Source organism: Pipistrellus hanaki (genome assembly GCF_964339955.1).
Source record: "Pipistrellus hanaki genome assembly, chromosome: 1".
Lineage (NCBI taxonomy): Eukaryota > Metazoa > Chordata > Mammalia > Chiroptera > Vespertilionidae > Pipistrellus > Pipistrellus hanaki.
This window is the reverse complement of record NC_140503.1, coordinates 152630892-152644558: the sequence shown is the minus strand read 5'-3', so window position 1 is coordinate 152644558 and position 13667 is coordinate 152630892. Positions and strand designations below refer to the sequence as shown.

The following is a 13667-nucleotide window of genomic DNA, read 5'->3' as shown; positions in this document are numbered from 1 at the left end:
AAAAAGTGATTTCAGTATCCTCATTTCAGTTCTTCTGACAAAATTTCATATTGGTTTATCTTTATATTCTCTTTCTGTGGTGTTAGTATATTCTCCTTGAATACGAAGTTTTCTGGGTCACATAGCATTTATTTAGCTTGCCTGCACTGCTCTTTCAATATAAAGCTATGTGAGATTAAAATTCTTTAGTTTTTCATTTCCCTGAAGAAAGAAAACATTCTGGAAACATATTTTTCCCACATTTTCATCAACTATTATTTGTGCTACTTACTTGGTTTGATTTTAGGCCAATCAGCTTGTTCTATTCTGTGGTCTTCATACTTTATGTCCAAATATGCAAATATGTAACGAATAATTTCTGCTCTCCCCCTCATATTAAAATAAATGAGTTTGTAGCTTGGCATTGTGTAATCCTGGAAAGAGAAAAATGGAGGGATTATTTTTACAGCCCTCTAGAGATGTTCAACATTTTTCTTTGGGGAAAATTTGAAAACTTTATGGCATCTTTTGAGATAACAGGAGATATTAAAAGATATTTCAAAACCATGATTATAAATCACTATCCTAGTAACATATGGGGATGACTTGAAATAACATCATGACTCTTTTTAAGAACTAGCTGGAACATTCCAGTGAAATAACCAAATTTAATCTTATTATTAAAAGTCTTCTGAGTAAGAGGGTATCTGCCCACCAACCTTCAGAGGATGGAGTCAGAACTCTTCATTTTAAGATGTCTTTGCCCTGCCTTTAGTCCCTTGTAATAGATGGTGTTTGACAGTTGGTTTGTTGTTTGCTTTGTTGGCACAGCTGAGTTTGTGAGGACAATTGGGTAAGGATGGAAGGGGCAGGGTGCACCCAGCAGGAACATGAGCCAGCCATGCCAACCTCTCACCCCTCTTCCCTCACCCATGGCTTTTCCCTCTGGGAATCAAAGGCTTAGGGAAACATTGCTCTCTTTTCTTTCCTACTGATCCATGCTGCTGGCTTTCTTGGGTTGCTTGCACCATTACAAACATACCCCATCTTGGGGACCTCTGTTGGGATGGGACAATGGTGAACATGTATCTCCATTCCCCCTGTAGAGGAGCAAGGAAGAAAGCAAGCAAACTTTCCTTATATTTCAGAGAGTTTCCTAATACTAGCTCTACTGGCTAGATGCATGTCATTATATAATTTTGTGGTATTTTTTATGATTTGTATAATTTCATTTCTATTGTTTATTTATTTATTTATTTTTGTATCCTCACCCAAGAATAGTTTCCCCATTGATTTTTAGAAAGAGTGGGAGGGAGGGGAATAGAGAGGGAGAGAAACATTGAAGTGAGAGGGACACATCAATTGGTTGCCTTCAGCATGTGCCCTGACCAAGGAAATGAACCTGCAACCCAGGTATGTGCCCTTGACCAGGAATTGAACCCACAACCCTTTGGTGCATAGGCCAACTCTCTACCACTGCGCCACACCAGTCAAGGCTCATTTCCATTGTATTGAAACAATTAATTATTTTAAGCACTAATAGTAGACTGTACTGTAATTGTATAATAATTAGAAACATTTTCATTTGAAATTCAGTTCTTTCATGTAGATACTGTGTATTTTTGAGCTAGCCAACAAAATCTCACTGAATTTTAAATCACACCTTTTAAAGAGAAAGATAGTAATATGGATTTGGGGATTTAATGAATTAATACATGTAAAGCATTTAGAACAATGCTACATGCTTAATAATTATTACTTAATAATAACAATAACTTTGAACTGGTTCTAGAGGGAATAGAGCACACTAAAAATAATAATTATAATAATTGTATAAATAAAAATCATAAGTAACAATTATTTACTAAGCTGGTGTGTTTAAACATTTTATTCTCTACTAAGGAAATCTTTCAATGATATTACTAGACTGTTAGATAAAAAGAAAAGCTGACTCAAGCCTCAAAGTTCCATCTGAAGTCACATGAAATGAAAGGTCAAACACAAATCATAAAAATCTAGATCACCAAGTTCATCTTTTAGGCGCGTGCATTCAAGGTATCTATCTGTGGGGAGGACGACGGGAAAGCGTGGTCTGGTTGACTGTCTAGACCCCCTCAGGGCCCAGGAAATGATGGGATGGTGCTTCCTAAGGAATCGTTTCCCTGGGCCCGGGTTTCCCATGTGTAGAGGTTGTGGAGGGGTGCTCCTTGCTAAAACATCCCCCTGGTCATTCTGTGTCCTGTCCTATCCCGTTAGCCATCCAGTTCCCACCCAAGTGAAAGGCAGTGCTTGCCACACGTCTCAATATGTGAGGGAATGTTCTCTGTGGACAGGAATTCACTGGAGTCAACTATAAATATTCCAACACGGACAGCCCTGAATTCCTTTGGGAAAGAATGCACATAGGGAGTTCAAAGCTGGGAAACTAAAGGAATTGCCCATCAGAATAATGAGACTATTTTCAAGTCTCTTAGAAATGCCAAGCTTAGCCGAAACCAGTTTGGCTTAGTGGTAGAGCGTCGGTCTGCAGACTGAAAGGTCCTGGGTTCGATTCCGGTCAAGGGCATGTACCTTGGTTGCGGGCACATCCCCGGTAGGGGGTGTGCAAGAGGCAGCTGGTCAATGTTTCTCTCTCATCAACGTTTCTAGCTCTCTATCTCTCTCCCTTCCTCTCTGTAAAAAAATCAATAATATATATATATATATATATATATATATATATATATATATATATATATATAAGAAAAAAAAGAAAAAAAAGAAAAGAAATGCTGAGCTTAGAAACAAATAGTGGGAAAGTGTGAGAGCACAAAAAATAAATGAAAATTGTGAAATAGTAGGTATCCTTCTGATAAAAGGAAACATTTTATGTAATCATAAAGGAAAAATTATTATCTAGGAAATAAAAAGCATAATTGTTGTAATCCTTTAATCTATTAGTTTTAAATCTTAAAATAAGCCCCCCCCCAAAAAAAAAATTCTTCAGAGTGGGAAAAATGTCATTTTTTGCTGCAGTTTTTACTTGAAAAGCATTTTACACAATTTTTAAATTGATTTTCATTGTCTTAGGTAAAGGGTTCCACAAAAATAAATAAATGATATATTCTTATAAACATTATATGTACATATAGGTTCATATATGCCCATTATGGTCAACATTAAGATGTAAACATGTAACCTTTTCTCATTTGGTCAAATGCCACATAAAAATCAGTGTCTCACTCCTCAATTCTGCATGAAAACAAAGGGATTGTATTGTTGTTAATTTGCAACATTATGCTACTTTATAGTTCGTTTCACTCAAGCACAGAAGATATTTTATTTTTAAAAAATCAATATTGATTAAGGTATTACATGTGTCCTTATCCCCCCCCCCCTCCCCCCCCCCGGCCCCCAGCTCATGCCCTCACCCCCTGGTGTCTGTGTCCATTGGTTAGGCTCATATGCATGCATACAAGTCCTTTGGTTGATCTCTCCCCGCTACCCTCACCCTCCCCTACCTTCCCTCTGAGGTTTGATGATCTGATCAATGCCTCTCTGTCTCCGGATTGCACAGAAGATATTTTAGAACTCTTGGCAGAGATGGGAGTTATCTACACCTCTCTGCAAATATATCTTTAAATCTAAGATTTGGCACAGGTCTGTGAACATCTGACAACTGCTTATCTCTCCTTCCAGAACATCCTTTCAACAGTCGGAACTCATTAATGAAGCTGTACCGGCACACCACATTCTTATAGTTACTTGCATAATTATATTTTCTACTGAACAAGAGTCTGTCTCCTTGATTTCTACAGCTACAAATCCCAAAATTGAAGACTTTTGTTTTTCAGGGTATATGTGCTCATTTTTATAACAACAACAACAACAACAAAATGAGTAAAGGTAAATGCAGTTGGAAACATTTGCTGATTCTAAAAATCCTTTCAGGAGGATCCAAGATGGCTGCTTGGGTATACACCTAGCCGCAGCAGCTCACAACAATTTCAAGGGAATACAACTAAAATGTAGAGTGGACATTGCCCAGAGCTACAGGTAGTCGACTGACTGAAAACTCTACAATAGGAAGGAGGGAGAAAACCAGAAGGAAAATCAGAGAAGCTGAAAAAAAGCCTAAGGTACGGAGACATGCTGCACGCTCGCACGCACGCGCGCGGAGAGGTCGCAGCCGGAGAGGAGGAGAGGGCTGGGTGCTGCCTGGCGTTCCCTAGTAGGAAGGAAATAGAACCCCCAGCCTGGGCTGAACCCCCGAACCGGCAGCACTGAGCCCCAAGTTATGGGCCAGACCCTGGGGACCCAGGCTCCGGCAGGGGGAGACAATCCCGGGGGACGGCGAAATGCGGGGCCCCCAGAGTCGCGCGCACATGGCGCGCAGAGGACTGAATGTTGACTCTGATGCTGGATTACCCTAGCCGGAAGAAACAAACAAAGCCTCCGGCGGCAGCTCTGAGCCTCAGTCCAGACCGCCCAGAATTCCAGGTCTGGGCCAGTCCCTGGGGACCCAGGCTCGGGCAGGGGGAGACGGAGCTGTGAGGTGGAGTCCTGGGAGCGCGGCAAAAGGCCGAGCCCTCGGAGTCGCACACACTGTGCGCAGAGGACAGTCTGTTGACTCTGATCCTGGACTCCCCTAGTGGGAGGGAGAAAGAAAGCTCCAGACTGGAGGAACGCCACGAGGAGCAGGAGCCCCTGCCGGACACCGGCCAGCCGGGCGCCAGCAAGGAGCCGGGCGACGGGGCCCCCAGTGGGGGGGGTGCCCCTGAGCCTTCGACTGCTGAGCGCTGGCAACGGAGCCAAGGATGGGGGCTGCTTCCTGGGCAGCGCCGACCCCGGCAACAGGCTGGAGCAGCGTGGGAGCCCGCGGAGAACAAAGGGGTGCCACAGGCCAACCTGCTGAGCTCCCAGGACAAGGAGGAAGAAACCAAAGAAGTTCTCAATGTGAAGAAATCAAGTGAGAGCAAATGATAGTAAAATTACTTAAGAAAGAATACAAAGAAGATCTTGAAAAATCAAAGACTAAGTCAGAACTCAACGCACCAGCCAACATTGCAACATAAATGCGTTTTGTTTTGTTTTTTTGTTTTTTTGTTTTTTTAAAAAGAAAAAAAAAAAAGAGAAAAAAGGGACAGAATGTTGGAACAGCGGCGACCAGGCCTAGAGTGGCCAGGCACAAGGCAGTGGCAGCTGGGCCCGGAGCAGCAGTGGCCAGGCCCCAGAGCAGCAGCAGCCAGAGCAAGAGCATCAACGGCCAGCACTGGAGCAGCCAGACCTGGGGCAGTGGCAGCCAGGCCTGAGGCAGAGGCGGCCAAGCCCAGGGTGGCCAGTCCAGGAACACCCAGACACGGAGTGGCTGGGCCCGGAGAAGCCCGGTCCAGAGCAGCCGGGTTGGGAGCAGCCAGGCCCAGAACAGCAGTAGCCAAGCACGGAGCATCCAGGCTGGGAGCGGCCAGGCTCGGAGCAGCCGGGTCGGGTGCGGCCAGGCCCGGAGCAGCGGCGGCCAGGCTGGGAGCGGCCAGGCCCAGAGCAGCTGGGTCTGGTGTGGCCAGGCCTGGAGCAGCGGCTGCCAGGCTGGGAGCGGCCAGGCCCAGAGCAGCAGCTGCCAGGCTGGGAGCAGCCAGGTCCGGAGCAGCCGGGTCTGGTGTGGCCAGGCCCATAGCAGCAGCTGCCAGGCTGGGAGCGGCTAGGCCCGGAGCAGCCGGGTCTTGTGCGGCCAGGCCAGGAGCAGCGGCTGCCAGGCTGGGAGCGGCCAGGCCCGGAGCAGCAGCTGCCAGGCTGGGAGCGGCCAGGCCCGGAGCAGCCGGGTCTGGTGCGGCCAGGCCCGGAGCAGCGGCTGCCAGGCTGGGAGCGGCCAGGCCCGGAGCAGCCGGGTCTGGTGCGGCCAGGCCCGGAGCAGCGGCTGCCAGGCTGGGAGCGGCCAGGCCCGGAGCAGCCGGGTCTGGTGCGGCCAGGCCAGGAGCAGCGGCTGCCAGGCTGGGAGCGGCCAGGCCCGGAGCAGCCGGGTCTGGTGCGGCCAGGCCAGGAGCAGCGGCTGCCAGGCTGGGAGCGGCCAGGCCCGGAGCAGCCGGGTCTGGTGCGGCCAGGCCAGGAGCAGCGGCTGCCAGGCTGGGAGCGGCCAGGCCCGGAGCAGCCGGGTCTGGTGCGGCCAGGCCAGGAGCAGCGGCTGCCAGGCTGGGAGCGGCCAGGCCCGGAGCAGCCGGGTCTGGTGCGGCCAGGCCAGGAGCAACGGCTGCCAGGCTGGGAGCGGCCAGACCCGGAGCAGCAGCTGCCAGGCTGGGAGCGGCCAGGCCCAGAGCAGCCGGGTCTGGTGCGGCCAGGCCAGGAGCAGTGGCTGCCAGGCTGGGAGCGGCCAGGCCCGGAGCGGCTGGGACCGGAGCAACCGGTCCCAGAGCAGCCGGGTCGGGTGCGGCCAGGCCTGTAGCAGCAACAGCCAAGTCCAGAGCAACTAGGTCGGGAGCGGCAGTGACCAGACCCGGAGCAGCTGGTTGTGGAACGAACCAAAGCAACAGAGGCCAGGCCCGGAGCAGCCAGGCCCGAAACAGCTCGCTCCTCGCCTGTACCTGCCCACGGCTGCCTCTCAGACATGGCTGGAAACTTTTGCGGGAACTTGAGGGTCTGCTGAATCAAGTGATGAAGGCTTAGATCTGGATGTGTTGAGTTAGTATAGCGCTGGGGTGTTGATCTGTGAGTGCCTTGGGTGGGGCCTGGATGAGGCTGGTTGACCTATTTGAAAATGTCTTTTGTGTGAAGTGTATCATTGGGCATGTGGAGGTATTATTGATATGAGAAAATGCTAAGTAACAGATTTACTATCTGAAAAGGGATTTACTATCGGGGAAAGGGAGGGAGGAAGAGACTGAACATAAACTGTGCACCTATGGATGAGGACAATGGGGGATGGGGAGGGGGCAGAGGGTGGGGTGGGAACCTGGTGGAGGGGGGAAGAAATGAGGAACCTTTGTAATAATATGAACAATAAAGATTGATTTAAAAAAAAAAAAAAAAAAAAAAAAGAAAAGAAAAGAAAAGAAAATCATAATCATCCTAATCCTATAAACCTGTTAACATTTTTTTGTATATTTTATTTTAACACACATTAATGTATACATAACTTTACATCTCAGTATCATTGTAGATATAACCTGTACTGAGTTCTTTTCACTTTGTATCATTTATGTGCTGTTTTAACTGTTGTCAAAAGATTTCAAAATCTAAAAGGACATATCTGAATGTATTAAACAGTGATCATCTCTGAAAAAAAAAAAAAAAAAAAAATTAAAAATCCTTTCAATAGCTTGTAAAGCTTTAGGAATTTTAAGTAAATGTTTCTATGGCCAATGAAAATAGATAAGGAAATAGGGATAGTGTCTAGAATAATATATCCCCACCCCCCCTTGTTGCATTTAGCATTGTCACAGTAATCTCACTTTATTAAAAGACTTTATTTCATAAAGATAATGGACCAAAAGGACAACGGTAAAACCTATCCCAGCCCCCACCAAAGGATGCAGTGAGGAACAAGATCAAGGTTGAAGGCAAGGTATGGTTTTGGAGCCACTCCTGACACTACTTGAATGGTCTTGAGCAAGCCACCTGTTCTTAGATTCAGTCTCCTGACCAGTAAAATGGTGACGAACCTATTGTGTGTAAAATATGGTGCTGGCACATGGTATTAATGCCGTTGTAATAATCTGGTTATTAGTTAACAGGGAAGGAGCAAGAGAAGACCAAAGAATAGAGGCAGGCCATTCACACGTCTTTGCCAAAAAGCTGCATTTGACACTCTCCAGTCTGTTCCTTGCTGCTCAATGCGGGGAAGGGACTGGACAAAGGCGGTTGAGACACATGCCCAGTAAGATCTGAGTAACATAGAAGGGTGCCTACCTGTCTCCCACTCACACCTGGAAACAGATTAGTGGCCAGGATGGGTGTGGCCACTGCAAGTGCGCGAAGCCTGAATATTTAAACTTCCAGACAAAGGAGCACGCTCTCTTCTCTTGTGTGCTGCCTGGGCTCCTGACTCCTGTTGCAGGGGGTTGTGCCCCCCTTCATCCACATGACTCACGGCCACGTGGGACTCCACACAATGAACTAATGGACTTTAATTAGCTTGGATGCTGAACTATGCCCAGCTGCAACATGGATTGCAAGCTCTGCACTCTGGGCTTGCTTTTGGCTTTGCTGAACCCACAGCTGCCCCTCTTTCAGCACTTGGTTAAGGGATGTAGCTCTTGAAACTAGGGTCTGGCGTCCAGTTTTATAATATGTCTTAAAAGGTCAAATTGCTGCCTCTAAGAGGAGAAGATCTGAAAATCCACAAAATAATTAATGTTACAAATAAAAAAGAGATCATAGCAGGTAAAGCAGACCATTAAAAATCATAAGCTACCTCTACAAATAACTTTATGTCACTAAATCTAAGTGGAGAAATTTTGAGAGGTTTATACATCAACACAAACAAATAAAAAAGAAACCAAGAGCCTGCACTGAACAATAATCAGTAAAGAAACCAAATTGGTAATTAGTCACACCCATCAAGGAGACAGGGCCCCGATGATTTTACAGGAGAATTTTACTTAATTTTCAAGGAAAAGGTAATTCTTGTCCTTTACAAGTAGTTTCAGGGAATTGAAAAATTAAGAAAAGTCAAAGATATATTGAAAGAGGAAGAGTATAGATGTATCTTACTTATAAACAGAGATATAAATACCCTAAATAACTTATTAGCTGTTCAAATTTAGTAGAGTGTAAAGAGAAATAAAATATAATGACAAGATACATTTATTCCAGGAATGGAAGATATGCCATCACCAAAACATCTATCTGTATAATAAACAACAGTAATAAATTATAAAAATTGTAAATCATATTCTCAATAGATGCAAAGAAACCCTTTACAAAAATTAATGATTCATTTGTGTTAAAAAAAAAATCTATTAAAAAAAAAACACCCAAAACACAAACCTCTTGGCAAACTGAAAATAGAGAAAAACTTTCTAAACCTAATAGTCTCTACAAAAACCTCAGAGCAAACATCATACATAATGGAAAACAAAATAGAAGCATTTCCTTTAATGTCAGGAATAACAAGACCCTACTACCATTCAACATAGTCCCAGGTGGCCTGGTTAATTCATTAAGATAGCATCTGTAAGGAGTGGAAAGAAGATAAAAACTATTTTTATTTATAATCAAAATGATTGTCTATATTCAAAAATCCAAGATAAACCTGATCCTGAATTTCAAATGGAAATGCTAAGGACCAAGTAGCCGAGATAAATGAAGAGAGAAGGAGAGGACTGGACCTGCCAGATGGCAGGACATATAGAAAACCTTGCAATTCAGGTAATGTGATCTTTGTTTAGGACTTAGACACACAGATCTGCATAGCATCTCAAAACAGAACCTCCGATAACACAAAGCAGATACGACATTTTCAGTGGGGACACAAAGGGATGAAGTCAAATGGTTCAGAGTCGTCTTGGCTGGTTTGGCTCAGTGGATAGAGCATCAGCCTATGGACTGATGGTTCCCAGGTTGGATTCCGGTCATGGGCACGTACCCTGGTTGCAGGCTTGATCCCTGGCCCTGGTTTGTGCATGTGAAGGAGGCAACCAATAGATGTTTCTCTCTCCCATCGATGTTTCTATCTAGCCCTCTCCCTTCCACTTTCTCTAAAAAGCAATGGAAGAATATCCTCAGGTGAGGATTATCAACAACAACAAATGGCTCTGAGACAAAGGAGGAAAAATACACATAGTAATCAGATTCCAACTTCACCTAATACATGAAAATCAGATTCCAACTTCACATAATATATGCAAATAACACCCAGGTGGGTTATAGACCTAACTATGATTTGACTGGCCTAGGCAAATTCTAGTGTTGCGCTGGCCTCTTATTTCCTCTTAGCTTCATTGCTGAGTCCTTCCACTGTCATTCTGTGTTAAGAATCCCAATAGATAGGGAGAGCTGCATATTATTTCCTGAAATGATACAGAAACAGGAAGTTAAACAGTTGTTTGTGCTTAAAGAACTCCTTTAGTCTTAAAACTAACCACTACCTTCTTTCTATTCCAAAAAAGGTCATGTAAAGTTCTTGATTCAGCAGACAAATAAAAAGCCCCCTTAGAATTCTCTTTGAAAAAACAAGATACATAGTTTCTTAAAAACACACCATATGAATAATGACTAGTAAATACCCTGGATAGAAACTTTCACATATGAATGCATATGAATTTAGCCATTAAATGCAAAAGAAGATTTACCTTTAATATATGCTAAACTAGTTTAGAAATTAAATATTTTAGTGTTTTTGAAAAGTTCTGTCTTTCTACTAGCTTTGTAGCTCTTTGTACTTCATATTACCATAGTACATTTCAGTGTAGTTTTTGATAGTTTATTGTAGCAGTAGGTTGATAAAATAAACTTTTATCATAATAAAAACCATTTTGTTTTAACTAAGCCAATATTTTATTCTGTACACTGTTGTAAGAGGAGTGAAACAGTCTAAAAAATTCTAGTGTTTGTGCCAGAAAGGTGACCACAATCCAAATATAACGCTCTGGCCCTAGCCAGTTTGGCTCATGGACAAAGCATCAGCCTGTGGCCCAAAGGGTCTCAGGTTTGATATCAATCAAGGGCACACACCTTGACTGCAGGCTCCTCCCCAGCCAAGGCCCTGGTCAGGACATGTGTAGGAGGCAACCAATTGATGTGTTTCTCTCACATCAATGTTTCTCTCTGTCTTTCCCTCTCTCTTCAACTCTCCCTAAAAATCAATGGAAAAATATCCTCAGGTGAGGATTAACACACACACACACACACACACACACACACACACACACACAAACAAAAACAAAAAACAACCACAAACAAACAACAAAACACAACAAATGTAACTCTTTGGCAAAGGAGACTAATATTCAATTATTATGGTTGTGCCCATTAAGATTTCAGCAGGTAACTGAAAAAAAGAAATAGGATTTTTGGAGTAATTTTGATGGATAGAAAACTTACAAGTAAGGGATTATTAACCATATTACAGTTCAATCCAGAATCTAAATGCTATTTACCCTAATTTATTTTATTCATGAAAGTGTTGGCCTACATGAGCGAGCTCTTAGTTTTAAATAAAAGCAACTTTGAACATACTTGGGAATTGGAGATACAGTTTTATGTTAGTGTTTTTTTTATGCCTCTGAGTTTTTAGTATAAAAACAAAGATTGCTTGTGAATTTGCCCTCTGTTCTTTGTTACAACCAAACTTGACCAGTAATAATCAGAGCATAATGTATGTACTCTCATTGACTAGACTGCAGTGTTTTGAAATGCAACAATTGTATTCAGACAGCAATCACATGAGATGTTACTGTCTGCGTGAGAATTTCTTGCACATATTGACATGAAACCCATTAACAGTTGGTGGTAAGGCTTTCTAATTTCCCTCATTCCCAGTGTGCCTGAGCATTTCCAGTTCTGTTCTGGAAAAGTTGCCAGGTTGGAGTTAAATTGTGGGACAATAGAGAAATATAAAAATTTTTGTTAACTGAGTAAGTTATGGATTTGAATCAAATACCAGATGTTTAATTTTTAATTAGCAAGTCAAGACATCTATTTTCCTATCAAAGACCAACTAAACAATCATTTTAAACACTTGCCTCACATGAAATCCAAAGCACGAGGAATAATTAAAATATGCTTTGGGAACTGTGAGTTCCAATTTCCGGCCTGAGGCAAATGCCTTAAAGGATGTATGAAACCAACTGATGATAGAATTCAATTCTTGGCAAATCACGGGGACACTTCAATAAAATGAGCCTTAAAGTGATAGAAAACATCTATAATAATAAAAACATAATATGCTAATTAGACCTGATGTAATTCCAGACAACCTTCTGGATAAAGTTGCAGTGGCAGAGGCTGAGGCAGAGGCAGCAGCTGTGGTGGTGGGGGGGGGGGGGGGAGGGAGGGACCAATCCCCTTGCACAAATTTCGTGCATCAGGTCTCTAGTTATAAATAAAATACCTGAACTTTTTTTTTTCTTGCCTGAGAGAGGCCCTTCCTTCTAGGGAGGTACTCGGTCTCCAACAGGTGCAGGGTCAGCGTGTGCCCAACCCCGAGACTAAGTGCCCCTTGCACTGTGTGCCCTGACTGCCTCACTCGCCTCTCTTGCCCTGTCTGGCCCTGGGGGAAAGACCTGTCATCATCATGGCCAACAGCTACTGAGCACTCCCCGTGTGCTAGTCACTATGCTGAGAAGGTTTCAGTATTAACGCTAATTCCTTCCGACAGAGCCACAGCAACGTTGCCCACACATGTCCATCTTCCTTCTTCCTAATAAAAATAATACCTACTTTACATGGGGATAGGGAAGAATAAAACCCCTACACCTTTAAAAAAAAAAAAAAGAAAGAAAGAAAGAGAGAAAGAAAGAAAGAAGGAAGGAAGGAAGAGAGGAAGGAAAGAAAGAAAGAAAGAAAGAAAGAAAGAAAGAAAGAAAGAAAGAAAGAAAGAAAGAAAGAAAGAAAGAAAGAAAGAAAGAAAGAAAGAAAGAAAGAAGGAAGGAAGGAAGGAAGGAAAACGGTGACCTTCTCTACTGCTTCACACACTGAAAACATCACTTGGGAAAATTCTGGAACAATTCACAAACCTGGGACTAGGACAAGCTTTTCCCCTCGGGTATTGACAGCATTTCCTATGTTAAAACCCACTTGAAGGATCTTTTAAAAATCTTCTAAAACCACCCAGTACCTGTATTTCTCTTAGAAATTGCCTTTTGATTTCCACTCGGCCACTGACACAGAGAGGCTGTGGAGCAAGTGAAGTGGTGAGAAAAGATAGTCACTCCACCACACAGAGAATATGAAACTAAAACCTTCAACAGCAAAAGGGATCTCGTTTCTTATCTTAGAGAAGGTCGATCAGATCACTTACTTGTGCCGTGTCTCCGTGGAGTCTCTAGATTCTTTCTCACCCTCCTCTGTGACTGACATTTGGGTTTATATGATGAGCAGCTCAGGGTCACAAACCAATGAGAGCAGAAGTGACTTACTTCCACCTAAGTCTCCTTCTTCATTTCTTAGATAAAATATGCCTGCCAATCAGTTCAAGCCTGCAAAGAGCTCTCTATTCGTGGCATTTTATAGGATCTCTGTGTATACCAAAGAGAGATTTGCCTACAGGCGGTAAAGTCAAATATAACGGTGTGATGTGTGCCTATTGCTAAGGATTGCCCATTTATTTTTAAAGTCTCACACACGGGCTCCTGGAGAATGAGCAAATGTTGGTGTGAGGAAACCCTCTTTACAGATGTGCACGTGGTTGGCTTCTTCAAGTCAGTAGGTTGTTGGGAGGATCCTCGGCTCACCACCTCCTCCCGGAACATCCCAGCACCTCATCCTTCACCTGCTGCATGTTCCTTCGGGCAGTGCCTGACAGCACAGCGTCTTTCGCTTGTCTGCCCCGTAGCATGTTCATTGTTTAGTTTACTATGTGTCCTCCGATTTGGGGCGGGGGAGTGCAGAGCACATTGTCGACATTAATACATATTTAATCAATGAATGGTCTCAATGTGTATTTCCCCACAATTCAATTTTTACAAAGTCTCCTAGCTGCTAGTATATTGTATTGATACTTATACTCACTTCTCCAAAGAGTCATATTGTTTAAAGTAAACCTGGAATGGGATATT

General features: G+C 43.7%; 1 protein-coding gene across 8 annotated transcripts in view; it reads right to left on the bottom strand.

Annotated features, from left to right (window-relative positions):
• The window catches only part of HPGDS (hematopoietic prostaglandin D synthase), a 29101-nt gene extending 16016 nt beyond the window's left edge, over nucleotides 1-13085 (bottom strand). For 2 of the 8 annotated variants that reach the window (XM_084897285.1, XM_084897289.1), the window contains exons 1-2: nucleotides 12911-13058; nucleotides 272-413 (exon numbers count right to left, since the gene is read on the bottom strand). In XM_084897285.1, the coding sequence (XP_084753411.1) occupies nucleotides 272-404 (133 nt within the window). In that variant the 5' untranslated portion in view covers nucleotides 405-413; nucleotides 12911-13058. Of the gene's footprint in view, nucleotides 1-271; nucleotides 414-7857; nucleotides 8037-12910 lie in introns of those variants that run through there. The other 6 variants (XM_084897286.1, XM_084897290.1, XM_084897283.1 and 3 more) reach the window with 5 other exon arrangements.
• Between the last annotated feature and the right edge of the window lie 582 nt (nucleotides 13086-13667).